At 40.0% G+C, this 19,819-nt stretch overlaps 3 protein-coding genes across 4 annotated transcripts in view; 1 reads left to right on the top strand and 2 right to left on the bottom strand.

Moving 5' to 3' along the window:
• Positions 1-2,346, bottom strand: part of LOC119739718 (AF4/FMR2 family member 2-like) — a 28,158-nt gene extending 25,812 nt beyond the window's left edge. Inside the window, exon 1 of the mRNA XM_038214748.1 lies at positions 1,675-2,346. Coding sequence (XP_038070676.1) covers positions 1,675-1,739 — 65 coding nt within the window. The 5' untranslated portion in view covers positions 1,740-2,346. The remainder of the gene's footprint in view (positions 1-1,674) is intronic.
• A 2,260-nt stretch (positions 2,347-4,606) lies between these two features.
• On the bottom strand, positions 4,607-5,971 carry LOC119740071 (nociceptin receptor-like). The gene has a single exon (XM_038215272.1). The coding sequence runs from the start codon at positions 5,969-5,971 to the stop codon at positions 4,607-4,609; it is 1,365 nt and encodes a 454-aa protein (XP_038071200.1).
• Positions 5,972-8,564: 2,593 nt separating this feature from the next.
• Positions 8,565-18,517, top strand: LOC119739715 (DNA nucleotidylexotransferase-like). 2 transcript variants are annotated; one of them, XR_005272621.1, is made up of 12 exons: positions 8,565-8,781; positions 9,722-9,926; positions 10,429-10,536; positions 10,849-11,034; positions 11,508-11,579; positions 11,699-11,822; positions 12,376-12,508; positions 12,654-12,816; positions 13,417-13,947; positions 14,519-14,606; positions 14,995-15,113; positions 18,247-18,517. XR_005272621.1 is itself a non-coding variant. In XM_038214745.1 (11 exons), exons 1-10 carry the CDS (start codon positions 8,600-8,602, stop codon positions 14,603-14,605), a joined length of 1,791 nt encoding a protein of 596 aa, XP_038070673.1. In that variant the 5' UTR covers positions 8,565-8,599; the 3' UTR covers position 14,606; positions 14,995-15,261. The 2 variants fall into 2 exon arrangements, 1 of the variants encoding a protein (XP_038070673.1); XM_038214745.1 differs by lacking the exon at positions 18,247-18,517 and having other exon boundaries at positions 14,995-15,261.
• Positions 18,518-19,819: the final 1,302 nt, after the last annotated feature.

Raw genomic sequence — 19,819 nt, 5'->3', positions numbered from 1 at the left:
GCGTTTTCCGGCCTTCATAAATGACCGAAAATGTGCACAGGAAAACAGACAAAAATCATCATTAGTATTTCAGGGGAAAAATCCTAATATTCAAAACGCAAAATCTGACAGTAAAACTAATGTTTCAGTCTTGACCAGAAGGGTAACAATGTCATATTTAAAACTGCGCGCGTGTAATCTCTGGTTCTCACTCAGCTCAATAGCTTAACATGGCGTTCCTGGACAGCTGTAAAAATGGATTATTTTAGTAACATATGCACATACGTCTCATATTGCACGGATCCATTTCTGTATCAATTCCTTCTTTTTTTTTCAAATGAGTGGAAGAACATGCTCGTGTGTGTCCAATTTAATTGCTTTTTAAGTGGAACAATTATTAATCCATGTTTCTTTCTTTTTGACTCGTTCTGTATAATATGAGAGAAAAACATTTCATTTTCAGGAGACGAAAATGATGCGGTTAGAATGCATGTAGTACTACTAAACAACGAATTGTTCCTCAGGATCAAGTCTTCTGACGTCATCAGCCCATTCTTTGAGAGACTTGCGTACGACTTTGATCGATCCCTGAGCTGCTCAGTGTTAATCTCTTCAATCCATAAGCTGTTCAGTGTTAATCTCTTCAATATTTCCTAGAATTCACTCATGCATTCATGAATAATCGATAAAGGTCAATGAAACGTGCATGGTCGACCTGGAGATGCGGTCAATGGCTGGCGGTGGAGGAAGGCTTTCTCCTTGGGCTGACAGTGCGGTCAAAATGAAAAGTCAAGATCTAAATTTTGGTCAAAATTTAAAAGGTGTAACTCTCTAAATTTCCAAACGTTGAAACTAGGAACTAGATGGTTTACAGTCAAAGTCACCCTAATTTTAGAGGGGAAAACTTTGAAACAGGATGACCCCAGTTGACACTGCAGTGAAAATTGGATCTTTTCGACTGAATGCATTTCACTCTAAATCGTCTCGTCCCAAGTTTCAGTCAGGCGGAGTGAACTTTCACTGAAGAGAGTAAATACTCTTTAGACATGGCAGAATAAAGATTTCTGTCACATTTTGACCAATAGTTGATCATGGTTTCAGTTTACTATCATTACCTTATTTAATTTTCTTTATAAAGAAAGTGACAGTGAGAATTTGGGCGGATGCACATGAAACCCGGGACTAGAAGTCACGGTAACTTGGTTATGTTTACCTTTTGTAGTTGGTCATGTTTTTTTTTAATCACAGGATTTTGCTTCATTTGCAATTGAGCCTGTATAGGTTACAAGTCCAGTCTGTGGTTTGTACAAAATTTCACCAGGCATAGAGTTTACAGAACATGATGTGTCATTATCCAAACTAACTTAAGCTTTGTCATTTCGCATTTAAATGTGCAATATCCCGACGACAATTTCTTTCACCCTAACATTAATGATCGTCTGTCATAGCAAATATTGTGTTGAGAAAAAAAAACAAGGTGAATTTGGGAATAAAGACATTTAAAAGTTTGTCAATTTTTCAAAATTCCACATAGGGCTAGACTTTGTACACACCTCCATGTACATGTGCACACCGTGTTTTCCAGTTTGAGATCAACAATCCGTACTCTATACTTGTCATCATATTCCGTGACTTTCAGTTCTTATAAGTAGACCCAACTTTGACAAACTATAAGGAAAGAAATCAAATACTTACGCAATTTTCAGCATGTGCTGGACCAAATCCACTTCCGATTTGTTCTTAGATCCCACGGTTACCATTTTGGCGGTCGAGGGGACGTTTTACTCGCTACATCCTTGTCTTTTGAGTCTCTGTTTCACTGCGACGAAACCAGTTCCTGACCACCCTAGTTCAGGCAGTGTTATGTCTACCACTCGGCTACAAAGTACTGGTCCAGATGATCGCAAAATGAGGGCCTAAACCTCGGGAAATATTGTGGTTTATTTCGAAGTAGCCGGTCTAGTCCATGGGGTAACCCTGTCCATGTCGCTACCCTCCATGTCTATGTACGGGACAGTTTTCATTCAGTACACACGTTGTCAAGTAAACGGAGCACGCTTCACACCCCGTGCGTGCGTGCAGGGCACTATTCACTCTGTTCGTCGGTTAGTTCGTTCCCCGTTGTGACCTTTTCCCTGTATGGATCTCCACTTATCCCGGGCACGAATTGACCTCTACTTAGCTATGATAAAATTGTCATAAATTCATATACTCCATTGCAGAAGAATTTTGGCCTTAAAAGAAAAGAGCGATGTGACTCTCCGTTATATACCACATACTGTTGGAAGAGGTCCTTAACAGCATGTTGTTTGTGTCCTTGGGCGAAAGCTGTGAGCCTGACAACTTTCGTCTATGGCACCTGTTGATTTTTCAGCTTAGTTATAATGGCATAATGAGAACCACTGAAGCAAGGCACCTTTATGAGCCATTATTAAGATATAATAGACTGCATGGGTTGCCTCGTCTCATGGTGTAAATATTGACCGCTGGCAAATTATTACCCCAACAATTAGTACGGCCAATGAATGACTGCAACTGGAATTGTTAGGTGCACGTGAATTTCATTTTACGAGGGTTTGTACTGGTGAAAAATCTTTAAACTGAATTACGACTGAGTCCACATTACACAACAGTGAAAATATGTAATTATTAAATTCATCTCGAAATCATTTCTGAGTGACGAACTGAATGGACAATTTCAGTTTATAGCAATATATTGACAATGGAACCAATATGGGATTGTCATATTGAAACAACTGGGAAAACAAGCTCTTCCGTCGCGTTACTACGTAGGTTGCTATGGTAATACCTCAGAACCCAACCAAGCGGCAGCAACCTGCACAAGAGGCAATGAAGAACATAGTCTGAGTATCATCCGTTGTTCAACGGAGCCCTGGGCCCTCTCTGTAGCCGACCAACGTCTGATGTGAGCATTAAAGTTATGCGACCCTCACGCGCCAGCCAATTCCCCAGACGACACCCTAACCATCCCTATAAGTTCACCTTAGCCTTCTACCCCTACCCCCATAGAAGCAAATCTTTTTACAAACGAAGAGTAATTATTGGTTTTTGGTCAAACTTAATAAATTTCGGTCAGTTTCATTAACACGCATTCAGCATAGCAGGTTTTTATTACTTTAGAAATTGTAACGTCATTTCTATCAGAAATGTGGATTAAGCTGACGACTCGTCATTTTGGATGCCATGATTTTGTAATACAACAAAGGAATACAGCGAGACCCGATAGAAGGCAGCCGCTGAATGCTCAGAATCTGGAGGTCAAGACGCAGTCTTCTTTTATCGAATTAATAGCCGAATCTGCTCGCATGACATAGACAATTAGTATGTGCAAGAAGATATTCCCTATGATGAACACTGCTTTAGCTCGAATGCTATAAAATAAAAGTCGATGCTAGGGACGTCACAAGAGAAGTAATTGACAGGTCGGAGAAGCGAGGATTTAGAGGCAGGATATTAACCTGAAACTGCAAGAATGAAATGGTCATTACAATTATTATTGTGCCATCAACTGAAATCCAATTATCGATGTAGTCAACAGTTTAAAATGGGAATTAAGAGTTAGATAAATTCCAAGAAATAAATAAGACTTGGCTATTAAACTACTACAACTTGAATAGATCAGGGAGACGAGAAGAGGGCCGACACCTCTAGGGCCGTTGAGGGCGCCATTGCTCTTTCAGGTCGTCGCAATAATTATGCCAACTGAACCAACTCCAACCCCATATACGACACCCCTTGTGTGAGTTGTGTCCCACTCTGATCCCCATGGAAGATTTTGCTCATCAAATATTTGAAAATGACACCCGATAATTATCATTTACTCAGAATTTGTCAACCATTTGTATGGACTATTTTGCAAGGAAGCCTATGTTTTTTCCTGTATGCAATGCTTTACTATACTTCATAACACAAGAAGAACATTACATTATATTTCTTACAAGTACATGTATATGTCTTAACTTAATTACCAAACCACTATTCACATTATAAACATAAATTACAATCGAGTTGGCGTTTCTTTTGTTATTGGCAACAATCGTTAGTATCCATGGGGAGCTCATCTTTTCACTCCTATAATTCATCTGTCGTGTGTAAAAGATTTTGACGAGAGATTTTTTTTAAAAGTTGCACCCATGCCATTCGGCCTAAACTACAGGATTTTCAAGTATCAAGTAAATTATTTTTTTATTGAGTCACGAAGTGGTTGCGATAACACTGTCGAACATCATGTTCCGGTTTAGTTCTGCTTTTCATAATTGCAATAAAAGTCGAAATCATGGAATAGGCAACTTTCTCGATCTCGGGTCGCATTTGTTATAAAAAAAAAAACCGGTGCATGATTTATTTGAATTAATTTGTGTGCAATCAAATCTTAATCAGATATCGAAGATTATTCGTGTTGCAGCATGCGTGGGCAATAATGAGGCCGAATGGCACACTGCAGACACCTTTTGAGTTTCTTCAAATGTTCAATCAAATCTAGCTCTGATATTACTGTCATTACTGTGGATTATTTCTTTTCAACTTCTGCAGATGTAAACGACATTATATGAAATTCACAGAAAAATGTTACCACTACCATCGTCGTATGCATGCTGTATGGGAGTCAGTACAGTTCAACCTGGGTGTAACCGGTAGTAGGCCTGCCTGGGATGGAACCCTCTAGATCTAGCTCCTCATCATCTGATGTTGATTGTTCGTTGTTGATGCTTGGCTCCAAGGCACTGAATCTACCTCTAGACATCACGGGGCTACAGGCCGACCTCCTAGATTGTCCAAGCAAAGGGGAGCTCGCGGCTGACCCCATCTGATGATTGGTCGGAGGTTCGAGCTCCGAGACACGCACCGGTCCTTGCGATGTACTCGGGAGAGGTTCCATGCCAGGCAAAGTCGGGGAAGTTGCGCCCTCTGCTCCGGCGTAGCTGCTCGTTGCATCAGGCTCAGATCTTGCGGAATCTACTCTGCTGACGTCTTCTTGGCCTTCTTCGGGATCTCCTGTTTCAAGCAATGGGCGGAATACCACCAGTTCTACATTCTGGCTTGTCGTTTTGTGCACATTGTCTCGTCGGCAGCTGCGGGAGGCCAGGCAGGAAAACGCCTGCAGAAATGCCACCCTGCGGTCTGCATTGGCCACGCTGTAGATGATAGGATCGATGGAACAACTGATCAGATACAATATGGAAACGCATCTCTTAAGGTACATGACGCCCGTATGACTGTCTAGATGACGATTGTCGGATACATCTTGGATGAGAGTTACTACGGAAAAGATGATAGCCATGAGGTTGTAGAGGAAGAAGACGGCTGTGTTTAAGATGACGATGCCTAGGATGCGGTTACCACTGACGGAAGATGTACTATGTATGTGGTATGTGGGATACACTGTCTTTACGATGATTGTATACAGGCAAACATTAATGAATAAAACTGCCGCGTGAACGACGATTTTCAGAACTGAAACAGCCAGTTTGTTTTGGACTTCGAGACTGTCAATTATGAAGTGTGATGTCCCAGCGCATAGCGCGATCGCCCAGAGCCCGGCCGATATCTTACCGGCTCTGGACTTGGTGGCACGGGCACGGAACTTGATGGGCGTGGTCACTGCGAAGTATCGGTCCACTGCTACGGTGGTGATGAAGCAGTACGATGCGATCCGGCAAGTCAGACGAGATGAAGACAGGATGTCGCGTACAGTGGTTAGCAATGGATGAGGAGATAGCCACATGCTTGACAGAGCTAGAGAGATGGCGAGAAAGGAGGTGTCTGCCACTGCTAAATTGAACAGGTAGATGTAGATGATGGAGCGCATAGCCCTGACGCGAAGTACCACGTACAAGAAGATCAGATTCGTCAGCAAGCCAACGGGAGACAAGAACGTAGTAGCTTCATTGAGAACGGCATCTTCGCCTTCGGTATCCCAGGAATGATTAAGATAGGATGATAGGATCTTATTATAATCAACAGAGGCCATGTTCAAGGTGACTATAATCAACTTTGAACGACTGGAATTGATTCTAACAAAACAGTGGATTGGAACTGACGAACATTTGTGAGCAAACAATGATCTGCGGGGTTTTTATACTCCCCTTATTTTATGAGCATGCATTCACCGATAAAACTGTAACTGAAAAGAAAGTGCGGGACTTTCAGTGACGCAAGTCTACGTGGATGTTGCTATACCAACGAAAGTTATGTTGCGCACGTCTGTTCAAAGTTGCGTCAGTTGATGTTCGCGCACTCAGTCAACGAAAGTAATAGTGAGGATTGGCTGGTTGAGTATCATTTAAAAAAAAAAATCAAAGAAAAAGTCACCAAAAATCCAATATTACAAGTCGAATCCAGGTTCCATGAGTTTACTTTCTATTCCAGATTTAAAATACATGTCTTCCTTTCTTTCTTTTTCTGAACAGTTAACTTTCCCAGGACGTGACGCACGTAGGCCTACATTGTATTTCTTTGTTCCATAAACGCATTTTTGGTTTCGGCTGTCCGTGAATTCTGTTTAAAAATAGTCACAAATGTGGCGTGATTTTTTTCTCTTTCCTTTTTGGTTTCCTGTGTAGAGCTTTGTATATTAGCTTTAAATTTCTGCCAATTTTCGGTTGAACAAAGGGTTTGAAAAATTTAATAATTGATTGACAGGTTGGAAACAGTGATGCAGGGATAAGGTAGGGATCGACTCAAATTGAACAGAAAAAACACAGTTTATGGGTTAATCAACTTGCTGAAGACAATCCATTTTCACATTTCTCTTTTCTTTTAGTACCATGGAACCATTTGGTATATATATCCATTTTGTGCACTGTCTGTAGATAGCGCTATCTGTACTCCAAATTCTCCAATCATCAGTCACCATGATCAGTTGGGTTGTGCAGTTGGTTGGACCATGGATGTAGGAAACACCCACGTGTACAAGTCGAAGAGCTGGGGCAAGATATGCAGACTCAAAACATATTAACAGTAAACGTGGGCTCCATTGTACAGTACGCCTTAGGCCAAAAAAAAACTCCACGTCCGATTACATGGCATTTGAAAATAGGGTAGGTAGGTAGAATTTTTTTTGTGCGAACATATGGAGGTATCTGCGTGTAGTTAAGGGTAATGGTAGTAATTGATGATTTTCGTTTTTCCCCTCATTTTCCACCAAAACAATTAGGGCAGGGGCTGTCAAAATAGGGTAGGTAGGGTAACCGGAAGCAGAACTATTATTTGTTTGGCCTTAGGTATGCTTTTATAACAATGCGCATGAATATGCAATGTTAAAGTCCAGAGCTAAACAAATTCAAAAGGCATATGGTCTTCAGACTAAATCAAGTTCATTTACTGCCGTCATCACACCCATCTTGACACACGGAAAAGACTAAATGAAAGCCTGAACCATAAAATGACCAAAGTTTGCATGCAGGTTGCCTGAAATGACATCCTCTCAGTTCCATTTCGTCTGGTAATTTTCCTCCCCAACTTAAGTTGGCATGGTCTCCAATGGTTTATCAATGTTCAGTTTCTGAGATCAAAGGTCAATCCCATTTTGACCTTTTGACCTGCATCTCCTTGGTCCCATCCGGCCGGTGCTCTTCATACAGCCCATCTCTCTTGTTTTCACTCATGGCATTCAGGTAGGCTACGTAGGCGACACACCCAGTCAATGCAACCAGGCCAAAACCCATGACGTACTTGTTCTGTAGGATAAAATATTTAAACATACGACCAAGGTTAAATAAATTGATATTTTGATGAAAAAAAAATCACCCACCCCTTCCTCCGAGTCCAATCAGAATAGTTTCTACGATTAATTATGCAAACTTATCCTAGACAGTTTCACAGATACCTACAAATGCCTCCTGAAATTGCCACAAAGACGGTGGCTTCAGTATCACTATCAGTGAAATGGTCTAGGCAGAATTGGGGTAGGGGATTGCACCCCCCCCCCCCCCCCCCCCCCGCATTATATTGCCCATCGCCAATCGCCAAATGTGGTTGATCAATGAAAAGAAATTTTAACAAGTGCACCAAACGATTTCAATCAATTTACTGACCTGCCGGGCAAAGAGTTCAAAGTTGACGGCTCGAAAGAGACTCGTTGTCCGGACGGTTCTGAGTCCCTCGCTGGTGCTTTGATGCCCTTTTGGTTGGGATTTTTCACCATCAGCCATTTTTGTTGTCGAGATTTGCAATTTGTTGCTTAGAAATTAACTTTATGAATTGATTATGCAGACTAAGTGCACTGTTTACAAAGTCTCTTGTTGTCGTTACTGTGTGAAACTTCACCTTTGCAGACTGGCATTATTCTGACACTACATTTTAGAGGATATTTGGTTTTTATACAATCTTTTTTCGGGCACTGTTTTACGTCTTAAATTCTGCAGACGACACACACTATGACCTGTAAAGTCTCGCGAGAGCGCGTTTGATTTGAGTTTGATCACGGTATATTCATTTTAATTTGCTTAAATTTATCCTGAATTTTTTTTTCGAGCAAGTAATTAATTGAATAAGTTACTTTTAGGTGTTTTGTTTTTAGTTTTGCAATGACTCATGAATTTGTTTTTAGGTTTTCGTTCCCTTTAATTTCTGTGAAACGAGATTTGGAACATTCAAGATGGCTGCGCCCGTGAAGAAACGAAAAACGTCCTTGCCCAAAAAGACAGTTGGCCTAGCTTTTCCTGTGAAGTTCCCCGATATTTCCATGTTTATTGTAGAGCGGAAAATACAAAGAGCTCGACTTGACCATGTAAAGAATCTAGCACGAAGGAAGGGGTTTCAAGTTAGCGATTCTTTGAAGTGAGAATTTTGTATCGATAATTTGCCTTAACCAGTAACGATATTACACGTTGCACACCACTTTATTGCGAAGACTACTCGCGTGTATTGTAATTGCCCGTTTTCGATAATTGTATTTCAAGTGATAGAGTAAACTTCCAAGGAACCCTAGTACTTTAACTTGGCTATTTGGAAACTAAGGACAAGGTCACAATTATTTATTATAAGTAATTTGATTTGTCTGAAGTATTATTATTTTTTTCTCAATGAGAAACCTACAGCCACTAACCAACGGTACGGGAAGGGGCCAGGGGGTGGGTTGGGAGGCCAGGGAGGTGGGGCAATCATGTAGTTATGGGCCCCGATTTAGTTTCGAGCAAGGAATTTTTTTAAATTTTAACATTAAGTAATTACCTTTTCATTTTCAACCAAAAGCAGACTTCCAATTCTAATGACACCTTTTTTTTGTAATTTTGATGAACTGCTAAACTTTGGGTCCCACAATCTTTAACTTGAGTTAGGTTAACATCATCAAATTTGCTATGCTTAAGGCGAAATGCCCCAAAAAACATGTTAAGCATCCTGCCTTTTTGAAACAAATATGCGGGAGGCCCTTCTAAAAAAAATAATTTTCCTACAAAACGGCCGCCTGATCATGATGATCGATCAGGCTATTTTTCAATATGGCCGCCAGTTGTTTTTTTAAATGGCCGCCATTGGACTCATAAAGTGACATAACAACAGCTTTATATGGGCTAGATGCAACAGGTAAAGAGGCCAAAATGACGCACTGTTGAAAATTTATCATTTTTTTCGTAAAAAAAAAAAAAAGGAGGCGGCCTCCAAAAGGAAAGTGGGCATGGACGCTAAACATTTTTGTTTTTATTTCGCCTTACTTTGCTTTATTTTACAACATAGAGAGCAGTGTAATATTAAATACATCACCTTTTCTGCATTGCAGTGAATCAGTCACTCACATAATTTCTGAACTGGAGACGAGAGACCAAGTTCTAGAGGTCTTGAGAGGCAGACTATCAAATGATGTTGAAGCTAGTCTCTTTCTCAAGGATGCAGAGATTGTCTGCATGGGATGGTTCACTTCCTGTATGGAGGAGGGAGCTCCGGTGCAAGTAACACATGGACACAGATTGAAGCCAGAAGTAAAGGTATATATCAGTGGAGGATCTAAACCAACTGCCCCTCCCCCCCCCCCCCACCACGGAAGTTGGCCTCAAAAAATAGGAAATCATGCAGATAAAGTAACACATGCCTGCCAACTCCCCCTCCCTGCCCTTGAACACTACCACCACCACCCCCCTCTCACCGAGCCCCTGTCCTCCAATCCTTGTCCGTGCCCCACCCCACCCCCTGCCCCACCCCCATCATTAATCTACCCTCATTACTCTTAGAGACAAAATGGAAGGATAAAGTTAAAATGACTTTGAAAATTGAGAGTATCCAATGTAGCTTTAGTTTGCAAAAACAGGACCTCAAAGTTTGACAAAAATTCCACACTTTTTATGCATTTGCATTGCAAATGTTGGGTGGCAAAAATAGCCTACTAAATGCCTAAAAGATCGATGCCTAGACATTCTTTTTATGTATTAACCTTTGAAAATGTGCTACCCAATCCCCAAATTTTGGAGTCATTTTCTTCTTTGTTTGCAGGCTGTACCCACAGTGTCGTCGTCATCAGCTTCCAAGACGTGTTACCAGGATGCCAAGTACTGCTGTCAGCGAATCACTCCATTGAATCACCACAATAAGAAGCTCACTGTAAGATAATACCAGAGTTTTTCTATTGACTTTTTCTTTTTAACAGCCAAATACCACCCAAAATAAATTTGAAAGATTTCTAGGAATTTGCTGAATTTTGTTTATTTCAGAAGGATTCACACCTTATTTTGACAATTTGAAGAAAAAAAAAAATTGTTTAAATTCTGACTCATGTAATGAAGCTTGAATTCTGATGATTAAGAATGTTATTTCAAATTCCACTGACAGTAATATTTATCGATCCAACAGTTGAAACAATTTAGCCACTTTATTTTTAAAGTTGTTATCCCTTCAATCATTTTTCCTTTCAAGGATGCATTGGAAGTTTTGGAGAAGCAAGCCGACTTTCTTGGTGGAGACAACAATTCATCGCGAGCTCTGGCTTTCCGCAAGGCGTCTACTGCCCTCAAGGCCCTGCCAAAGACAGTCAGGAATATGCGTGAAGTTGAGAACCTATGTGATCTGAAAGGAGGGAAGCATTGCAAGCGTGTAGTCCAGGTACTAGACCAAGAGCTGACGAATCAACTCAAACGTGTTTATCAAACGTTGGCTTCACGTCCAGCATTGGCTCCACCTGCTACAGAATTGTTTAAAAGCCTTACAAACCAAATAGAAACACTCCAAACTTCGAGCTCATATTACAGAATTTTATGTTGTTGAAGCAGAAAGTAGACCCAGTAGTGAGCCACAGTCAGCAAGTCAAGGACCAAAAAATATCTCCTGAAGCAAAAGCTGGAATGAAGCCATGTTTTCAAAAATCCCCTGTTGTCAAGTTGGAATATTAGACACCCAAGACATTGGTAATCTTGGAAATTGAGTATAAGGAGGAGCTCAGTTGGTAGAGTAACTGTACGGTGTTCCAGATGTCGCAGGATTAACTGACCAAATGGAAATCAATTTGACTTAACCAAGAAGCAGATAAGCCAATTTGTCATCATTCTAACAAATATTATTGGGGTGTTTTTTTTCAGGAGATTTTGGAGGAAGGATTTTCCTCAGAAGTTGAAGATATCATGAATGATGAGTGGTTCCAGACAGTGAAGGTAAGTCAAGTGATCAAGTTCTTGTTATATATTTCCTGGTTCAGCTCTCCATACTGTGTTTTTAAAAATAATTCTTATAACAAATTTTTAACCTACAATCTTTTTGCTATTTTCTCCAGATATTTACTGGCGTTTTTGGTTGTGGTGCAGCTACTGGTCGGAAGTGGTTCGACATGAAACTCAGAAGTTTAGAAGACGTCAGACGTTGCCAAGATATTAATTTGACAACTGAACAAAAACATGGTAAGTAATTTTTCACTGTCGCTAAGCAGGTACATTATGCAACAAAAGGATATATGCAGGTTTGTCTTCACAAGGGCTTCAAAGATTTGATACGGAAAAAACTCTTTGATAGCAATTATGTGGGGTTTTGTAGTTTTCTGGTTTTTTTACTAATTGAAGATAAAATAATTGTATATCATCGGGTGCACCACGAAGTGGCATATCGTCCATTACTTTGTGCACACGATATGTCACTTTGTTGTGCGACCGATAATATGTAGGCACAGTCTTGGTGAAAACAATATGTTGTCACTCAGTTGAAGTCATCTTTGTTCCCAGTTGAGATGAGGGCCGTTCCATCATTTGCAGGTATGCTGCATGACCTTTCACGAACAACATTCTAATTTAATTAGTGTGTGGTTTCTGTATTTGACTGTAAAAGTTTTGTGAAGAATGCAAACTTAAACAAGCGATACCTCGAAGTTCAACCCAGAGGTACCTCTAATACTTCTTAAAACACCGAGGTAAATCTCATGTTAAATTTTGTATTCTCCCCTTATATTCTATTCATTAGGACTGAAGTTCTATGATGATATCAACACACCAGTCACTAGACATGAAGCAGACGTCATACAGCAGATAGTTGCAGCGGAGGCCCAACAGATCCTACCTGGTACCACCGTCACAGTCACTGGAGGGTTTAGTAGGTCAGTTGTCTGTTGGTTGGTGGGACTGTCAAGATGTCTGTGTGATTAATGTCATACCTACCATGCTGTATGTCATGTCATTTGTCGAAATGAATGTCGGCTGTTGAGTGTTCAGATTGATTTCACTGTTTTCATTTCTCACCAGAGGAAAGACCACGGGTCATGATGTGGATCTTCTTATTTCTCATCCTGAGGAAGGCAAGGAGGAGGGACTCTTAGCTCAGATCCTCTACGCTCTACACAAGAAAGACTTCTTAGAATACACCGACGTTCAGAACAGTTCTTATAATGAGGCTGCTATCAGGCAGGTAAGTCACTGACTTTGGAGAAAACGAGCCCAAAATGGGATAGGACAAAATTTTGTCAGAATTGTGGTCAATCCAATGTATATTCATTCAAAACAGTAATCAAATGATAACTTGTTTGCTTAATATTCCTGTCGTCTGATGGCTTAGTCGTTGCTCACATGTCATTAAAATTTTCATCCGAACTCATGGCCTGCACCGTAAAAATAGAAGTTCCATTCCATGGTCACACTAGTTACTGATCAGATGACAAGAATATTTATTCAAATAATGAAGGCTTCACATTTGTGCAGTTTAAAGAATAATTTCATTCGGAGACAAACTGGGCTTCGCCTCTTGGAATGTAACATTCCATCTGTCACCTCGTAAAATTATTTTACCGTCACACTCATTAACATTGATTATTAGTATACCATCAAGGGTTTTTTAGGGCAGGCTAGTCATCATGACTAGATTCCTTTAATTGGGACGAAAGCAAATTAAACGTCTTGAACAATGCTTCTTTTTCTGTAACACCCCTCCCCCTACTGGCACCCACACTTTATGCAAATGGCATATGTTTTGTGTCACTGATAGTTTCCACTCTGTTGAAATGAAATCCAGGTCAAACGAAATCAAGTCATGGATCACTTCGAGCGTTGCTTCAGTATATTCCGCCTCCCCAAACGCCTCATTCAAGATAGGAGTGAGCTTAATACTGACCAATCCACAGTCAAACTGGGAGAAAATACGCTCAAAATGAGCCCAAAGGACCAGGCCAACACACAGAGACCCACATTGGCAGAGGAAGGTTCAGGAGATGTCGAAGATACTACAAATAAGACACAGAACCAAGACAACAGTGACGAGACTGGGAATGCTGATGATCGGAACGTGAGAACTCAGTCACAGGATGCGGGATTATTAGATAGCAAGCTGACACCTTGTGTAGATTCAGAAGCAACAAGTCTCAATGATGGGGTTCGGGACTGGGTTGCTCGTCGAGTCGACCTGATCATCACCCCACACAGCCAGTATGCCTACGCCCTCATGGGGTGGATCGGATCACGCATGTTCAACAGATCCATCAGGGATTACGCTAACCGGGAAATGAACATGACGCTGACAAGCCATGGACTGTTTGATAAAACTAAGGTAAGCTTAAACCAAATTCATAACTCGGCTAAGCACAGAATTGTATGCTTACACTCGGCATTCTGTGCTAACATCACATAGCAAACATATCTGCTAACTCTGTAAGCACAGAATACTAAGTTATGTGCACACTAGTTAATGAACTACGTTCTAGCAGAATTTTGTGCTGTAGACCAAATCAAGCACACTCTCGCTGACAATCTCAAAGATTGTTCAATCTTAAAGAATTTGAGAGCGTGCAAATCTTGATTTGGCCGGCATAGGCAATTTTGGGCCCATTTACCGGACTGCAACCTTATTGTTCAGATGATCTGCCATGAGGGAGTTGCTTTGCACAATGGCTGGCACAGTGTGTCGGCCATTGAAGGGGGCCTCCGTGATTAGTCTATCAGACTAGTCTATAGTTAGTTAAGAGTTGCAGCTCATGATAAGCAAGCCCCATTGTCTTCTAGGATTTACAATACAAGTAAACAAAAGGCTAGATGCAGAGGTTTTAAGGACACCTTTTTGAGAACGAAAGATTTCTAGAAATTGTTTCTTTGAAGTAATCCATTTTTGTGAATGTTTTCAGAATGCACTCATTCCTGCTAAGACGCAGAGAGAAATCTTTGAACATCTCAAGTTGCAGTACAGAGAACCCAAAGAGCGCAACTGCTGAGGTAATGGTCCATATTTGCAGTGAAACCATTTTTTAATCGTGTTTCCTGAATTTTTATGCGATTTTGTTGTGTGATAATGTTGCGCATATTTATATACACGTACAAATCAATGAGCGCGTTTACATTTAAGCAGGCTTGAACCAGGCTTAAGTTTTCATGTTTTAAACTGTTTTTCTTACACTGAGGGTTTCTGTAGGGATACAACTTTTGCATTTTGAATTTCTGTACAATTGTCTTGATTTGTTTTCCTGTGCGGGCGAGGTACGATTGCAAGACTAGATGGTGGAACTGCTTTTGATACCACTGATTCCTTACAAAATTGTCATCGTAGTGGTTTGTAATTTTCAGAATAAACTTATATTGAAACATTTATTGAATTTCTTTCCAGCACAATATTCGTGACTTGGTGTCCATGGCAAACAATCATCCAAACACCAATGGTTCACAGTTTTTCATCACCTATGCCAAACAGCCCCAGCTTGATATGAAATACACCCTCATTGGAAAGTAAGTCAATATAATTTTTATCTTTAAGCCATTTAAATTGTAACTGTGTAACAACATTGGTAATGTTGCAAAACTGCAGCTACTGGTATGCATACACAGACTGGGACCTGGAGTGCTCTGAAACATACAAAACTAAAGCAGGCCAACTTTACTCACTCTTTAGCTAGCAAATTTCTCCAAAAATTCCACTGGGCAAAGAAAAGGTCCTCAGTATTCACCAACCAAGTTTGCAGGTTCAGTTTTTAAAGGAGACATTTCTTCAATATTTTGCACACGAGAGGGAAGTCAAGTGATTTGAAAATGAGGCTAAATACTAGACTGGTACATACCAGTCTAGTCTTTAGCCTCATTTTCAAATCACAAAATATTGAAGAAATGTCTCCTTTAAAACTTGAATTGAGTCTGCAAACTTGGTTGGTGAAATACTGAGGACCTTTTCTTTGCCCAATGGATTTTTTTGGGAAATTTGCTGGCTAAAGAGTGATTTAAGTTGGCCTGATTTAGTTTTGCACGTTTCAGAGCGCTGCAGGTCCCAGTCTGCTGGTATACCTACTCTCTTTGCTTTATGACCAAGCACTAAACAACAGTTTCAGTTGATAGCACTGTTTCATTCTCAAGAAAATACTGATATGAACATGTGCTTTACATTGTTGTGTTCATTCTTAGTAGGAATTTTGAAAGATCAGTTTTGACAGAAAACTATTTTTCTAGGGCAGATGTACCTTTATACATCTACACTATTGGTTATTTTGTAAACCATAATTGACAGAGGTTTTTGATGGAGGCCCGCATGCCTGCTTTGCACTTTTTGTCTCGAATAACATGTCTGTAATAAATCTGATGGTTTCTCATGATGAATATTTAGTTACATGTCCAGACTTTTTGTGGATGCATGTTTTGTCTGTACGTGAGCTTTGAGTCAAAAAATATTTGTTTAAATGTCGCGTCAGCAAGACTGATTCGCTGAGCTACAAGTATAAATGTACAGGTATGATGTATAATGAAACAAATACCACATGTCAGAGATCAGATGATTATGCTGTGAATTTTTTTTCTAGAGGACTTTTTCACATTTCGCTGGCCTACTAATACAAACATCTGGGAAAGCCATAAAAGGATTGTACGTGTATGTAGACAAAGACAAAATATGAGGAAATGAACAAGGAAGGGATGATTGGAAATGCAAGAATTGAAAGGAAAGGGCATAAAATTCTTGCTACAGCCATCCATTAGTTCCAATTATGATCATGATTAGGCCAAGTAAATGAAAATAATTGGTTATTAGCATTTTTTTTAGCATCCAACTCGACCAGCAAAAACTGCCCAACCCAATTTTTGATTGTATTTAATTTAACTACACTATAAGACTACTAAATGTGCCATACTAATTATCATCACAAAATGTGTTTTAAAAAGGGGCTCTAAGGTCATTTTCAGTTTTGTGATTTTTGTGATAATTTTCCACCAGATAAAGTCCTTATTAAAGTGTGAAAACAATTACAAGTGACTAACCTCATGTTAAAGTGGTGCAAAAGTTAAGTTTATATACCCTTTCAGTTCAACATTTTCATCGAAAAGACAACAGTGACGTCACAATTCAAATATATGGGTCTGTGCATTTTTGTACGGGGACTTTGTGGTTCATTCTTGAATCTCCGTAAAATTCAATCAAATCGGCATTGAATTTGATTTTTTGACAAAGGCAAAATTCCTTTTTGGATGTTATAGACTCTTTTATCGCATTAAGAAAACAGTGACGTTATGTTCAAACATCGCTCTGAAAGGAAAGGGTATCAAGTTTTAAAAATGACATTTTACATAACTTTAATGTGAGGTTAGCGACTTGTAATTTTGTACACTTTAATAATGACTCTATCTATTGAAAAGTGAGTGCATCACATAATTGATTTTGACCTGAGAGCCCCACTTTAGGTTCAGGTTTGTAAATCAATGGGATCTCCCTATGACATGTATATATATATATATATGCTAATGTAATATTGAGGCTGTGTGCCAATTTGAGGCCGAAAAATCCACAATTGCTTTTTTAAAGTTTAGGTTAAAGCCCAAATTGACAAAACCATCCAACTGTCCAAAACACAGTCAGCATTCTTGTGACTGCAAATTGTGCAGTGGAAAATGTATACTTCAAGGGGATAAATATCCAATGAAAACTCACTTGAATACCGAATCAAGGCATTGTGCTTGTGTTTAACTTGCATGTTTGTGTCCTCAGTCCCCAAAAGTTTATAAAAAATCCTGGGAGAACCCTGAAACCTATGTGAAAATATATGTTTCTTTATGGATACGTGTACTTTTGTATCATGAATTAAATATTTTATTTAATTATTTTATGCTGTGTGGCAGGCCTCTGTAGGGTACAGATTGGAACAAATTGGGTGGGAATTAGTTTGTTTCTACAGAAAAGATTAATTCAGCTTGCTACATGTATGCAATGTATTGCCATTTTCCAATAAAATGTTCAAGTATATTTCCTACCATTTTTGTTCTTAAGTTTGAATTTTGAAAAAAAGGTGATAAAATGCCCTACATGTAGATACTGGGCTGTACAGAAATTATATATTTTTTCCACTAAAACAAAAAATCCCTACAGGAAGAAGAGACCGGTATTTGTCTGTTTCTTGTAAACTCGTCACGGGAGGAAGTAGAAAAAATCCCCAGTTTGTGTCGAAACAAATTACTTGTCATTTTGGGGTATTTCCAAAGCCACGTGGATTTCAGAAAATTAATACGGTTCAGTGAATACACTACATGTTGAGACTTGAATACGTACCTCATTAGAATGGAACCTTTGGACCATATCAGGTCACATAACATGAATGCATTATAATATATTCATTGTCAGTGAATAGAAATTGTGAACAAACGCCTAACGTGCTGGAGCAGCATGGAAATACACACACAGTCGGTGAGCTAATCTAAGCGGAAGAAATTTCAATGTGATTATTCAAACACTGGAATCTGCAAAGGACTAGGCCTATTGACTCTACATTCATCCGCGGAATAAATGATGAAATAGTATACAGTACGTACATAACTGCACACTGTATGGCCCTTTATCACTTCATTATAGCTTTGGTTAGCTTTACTCTCACGTACTATTTGCTTCCAGCTACAAGACACATCATGGCGGCTGACGGGCAACGTGCAGAATTTGTATTCGGTGAAATAATAGACAAAAGGCTATTTGAAAAAGATTTGGTTCAGATAGCTAGTCAACTGCGTGCACAGAACAAGAGTGTCTACGATCTGAATGCTGCTAAAAGAGAAATGTCACTGGAAATGGATAAGTATGTCTTCATCAGCATTTATCAAATGCATGCCTCCATTGTTGTGGTGGATAAAGAGTTGTTCAACACTCTGCTGTTTGAACCAGTCTGGGGCCAGATGATCAATGGGCCAAAGTTACAAATGAGACAAGACAATGATGTGTACAGAAGAATGGCCACCACCATACCTCTCCAGCAATACCACGTCTGCCTCGACGAGAACAAGAACTACATCCTGGCACGCAACATGTACTACTTCGACTGGCTCTTAAAAAGTAGAAGTTTCTATGTCGGAGAATCAGCAATGTCATATCTGTATCTTCAGCTACTCTCCTTGTCTGTCGTTCCAGAACGATATCGATTGTTGGCGAGCGATTGCCTTGAATTTGCAAAGAATTTTGCTAAGGAGGTTGCAATCCGGGAAAACGGAGTTAGAGAAATGGAGGTTCAAGCCTTGTTCACTACTCTGAGTGTATCTGAGCAGTACTACAGCGCAACTTTGGAGCAGTCCTCTCGGAATAATCCCGAAAGTGCCTTCTCTGTGGCGGTCTCGTACTTCATGAGCTTCAAGCCAGAGAGGCTTCTCATTGCCGTGGTGTTGGTTGTCATTTTGGGAATCGTTTCAAAATGCTTCCCGAGTTTCTATGACAAGTGACGTTACCTGATTGAACGTATTTCTAAAGGGTGTTATTCAAATACTGAAATCTGACTGTCGAAATCCTACTCATGGTCTTGCCTGGTTTTGATGCATAGTACTGTGCCACCACTTTGTACGCGTAAACTACACAAACATGTGCTCAGCATGGATAAGACATTCCAATTGTATTCAAGTCCAAATGTGCCAAAGACACAAGTATGACAGTTGGGGTTCATCAACTTTTTTTCCTTGATTTGGATATCATGAAATAGTCAAGAATCCTTGTTGCTTGCCCAGAACTGCCTACGTGTATATGGAGCCCACTCTTCTGCTCACGGAGACCCCCTTCCCTTCCCCTTGGCCCCTCCCATCAAGGGGACATCACGCTTGCAATGGACTACAATCTCCAGGAAGATCTGAGGCTGTAAGACTCAACAAGTCAACAGTGTAGAGACTCGCCTAGAACTATCCAGATATCATCCTGCGATATCAAGACGCTTCTTCACAAGTAGGTGAAACTGATGATAATGGCGATGACGTTGATGGTGATGACAATACAAGAGCTTTCTAATCAGTCTCCCAAGGCACCTTGTCAAAGCTATTCCCGGAAAACATGCGGGAAAATTTTTCCGCAAAGGGCATATCATTGCGGAAAAGTTGCCGGTGGATTCTTTTGCTTGATAGAGTTTTTTATGGACTGCTTATTGATACTTTGTGGATTAAAAAATCAACTGCAGGGAAATTTCCCCGCAAATTCTCTGGGAATAGTTTTTACACGG

This window comes from Patiria miniata, unplaced genomic scaffold (genome assembly GCF_015706575.1).
Source record: "Patiria miniata isolate m_02_andy unplaced genomic scaffold, ASM1570657v1 HiC_scaffold_4, whole genome shotgun sequence".
In the NCBI taxonomy this organism is placed as follows: domain Eukaryota; kingdom Metazoa; phylum Echinodermata; class Asteroidea; order Valvatida; family Asterinidae; genus Patiria; species Patiria miniata.
This window is presented reverse-complemented; position numbering and strand designations above follow the sequence as displayed.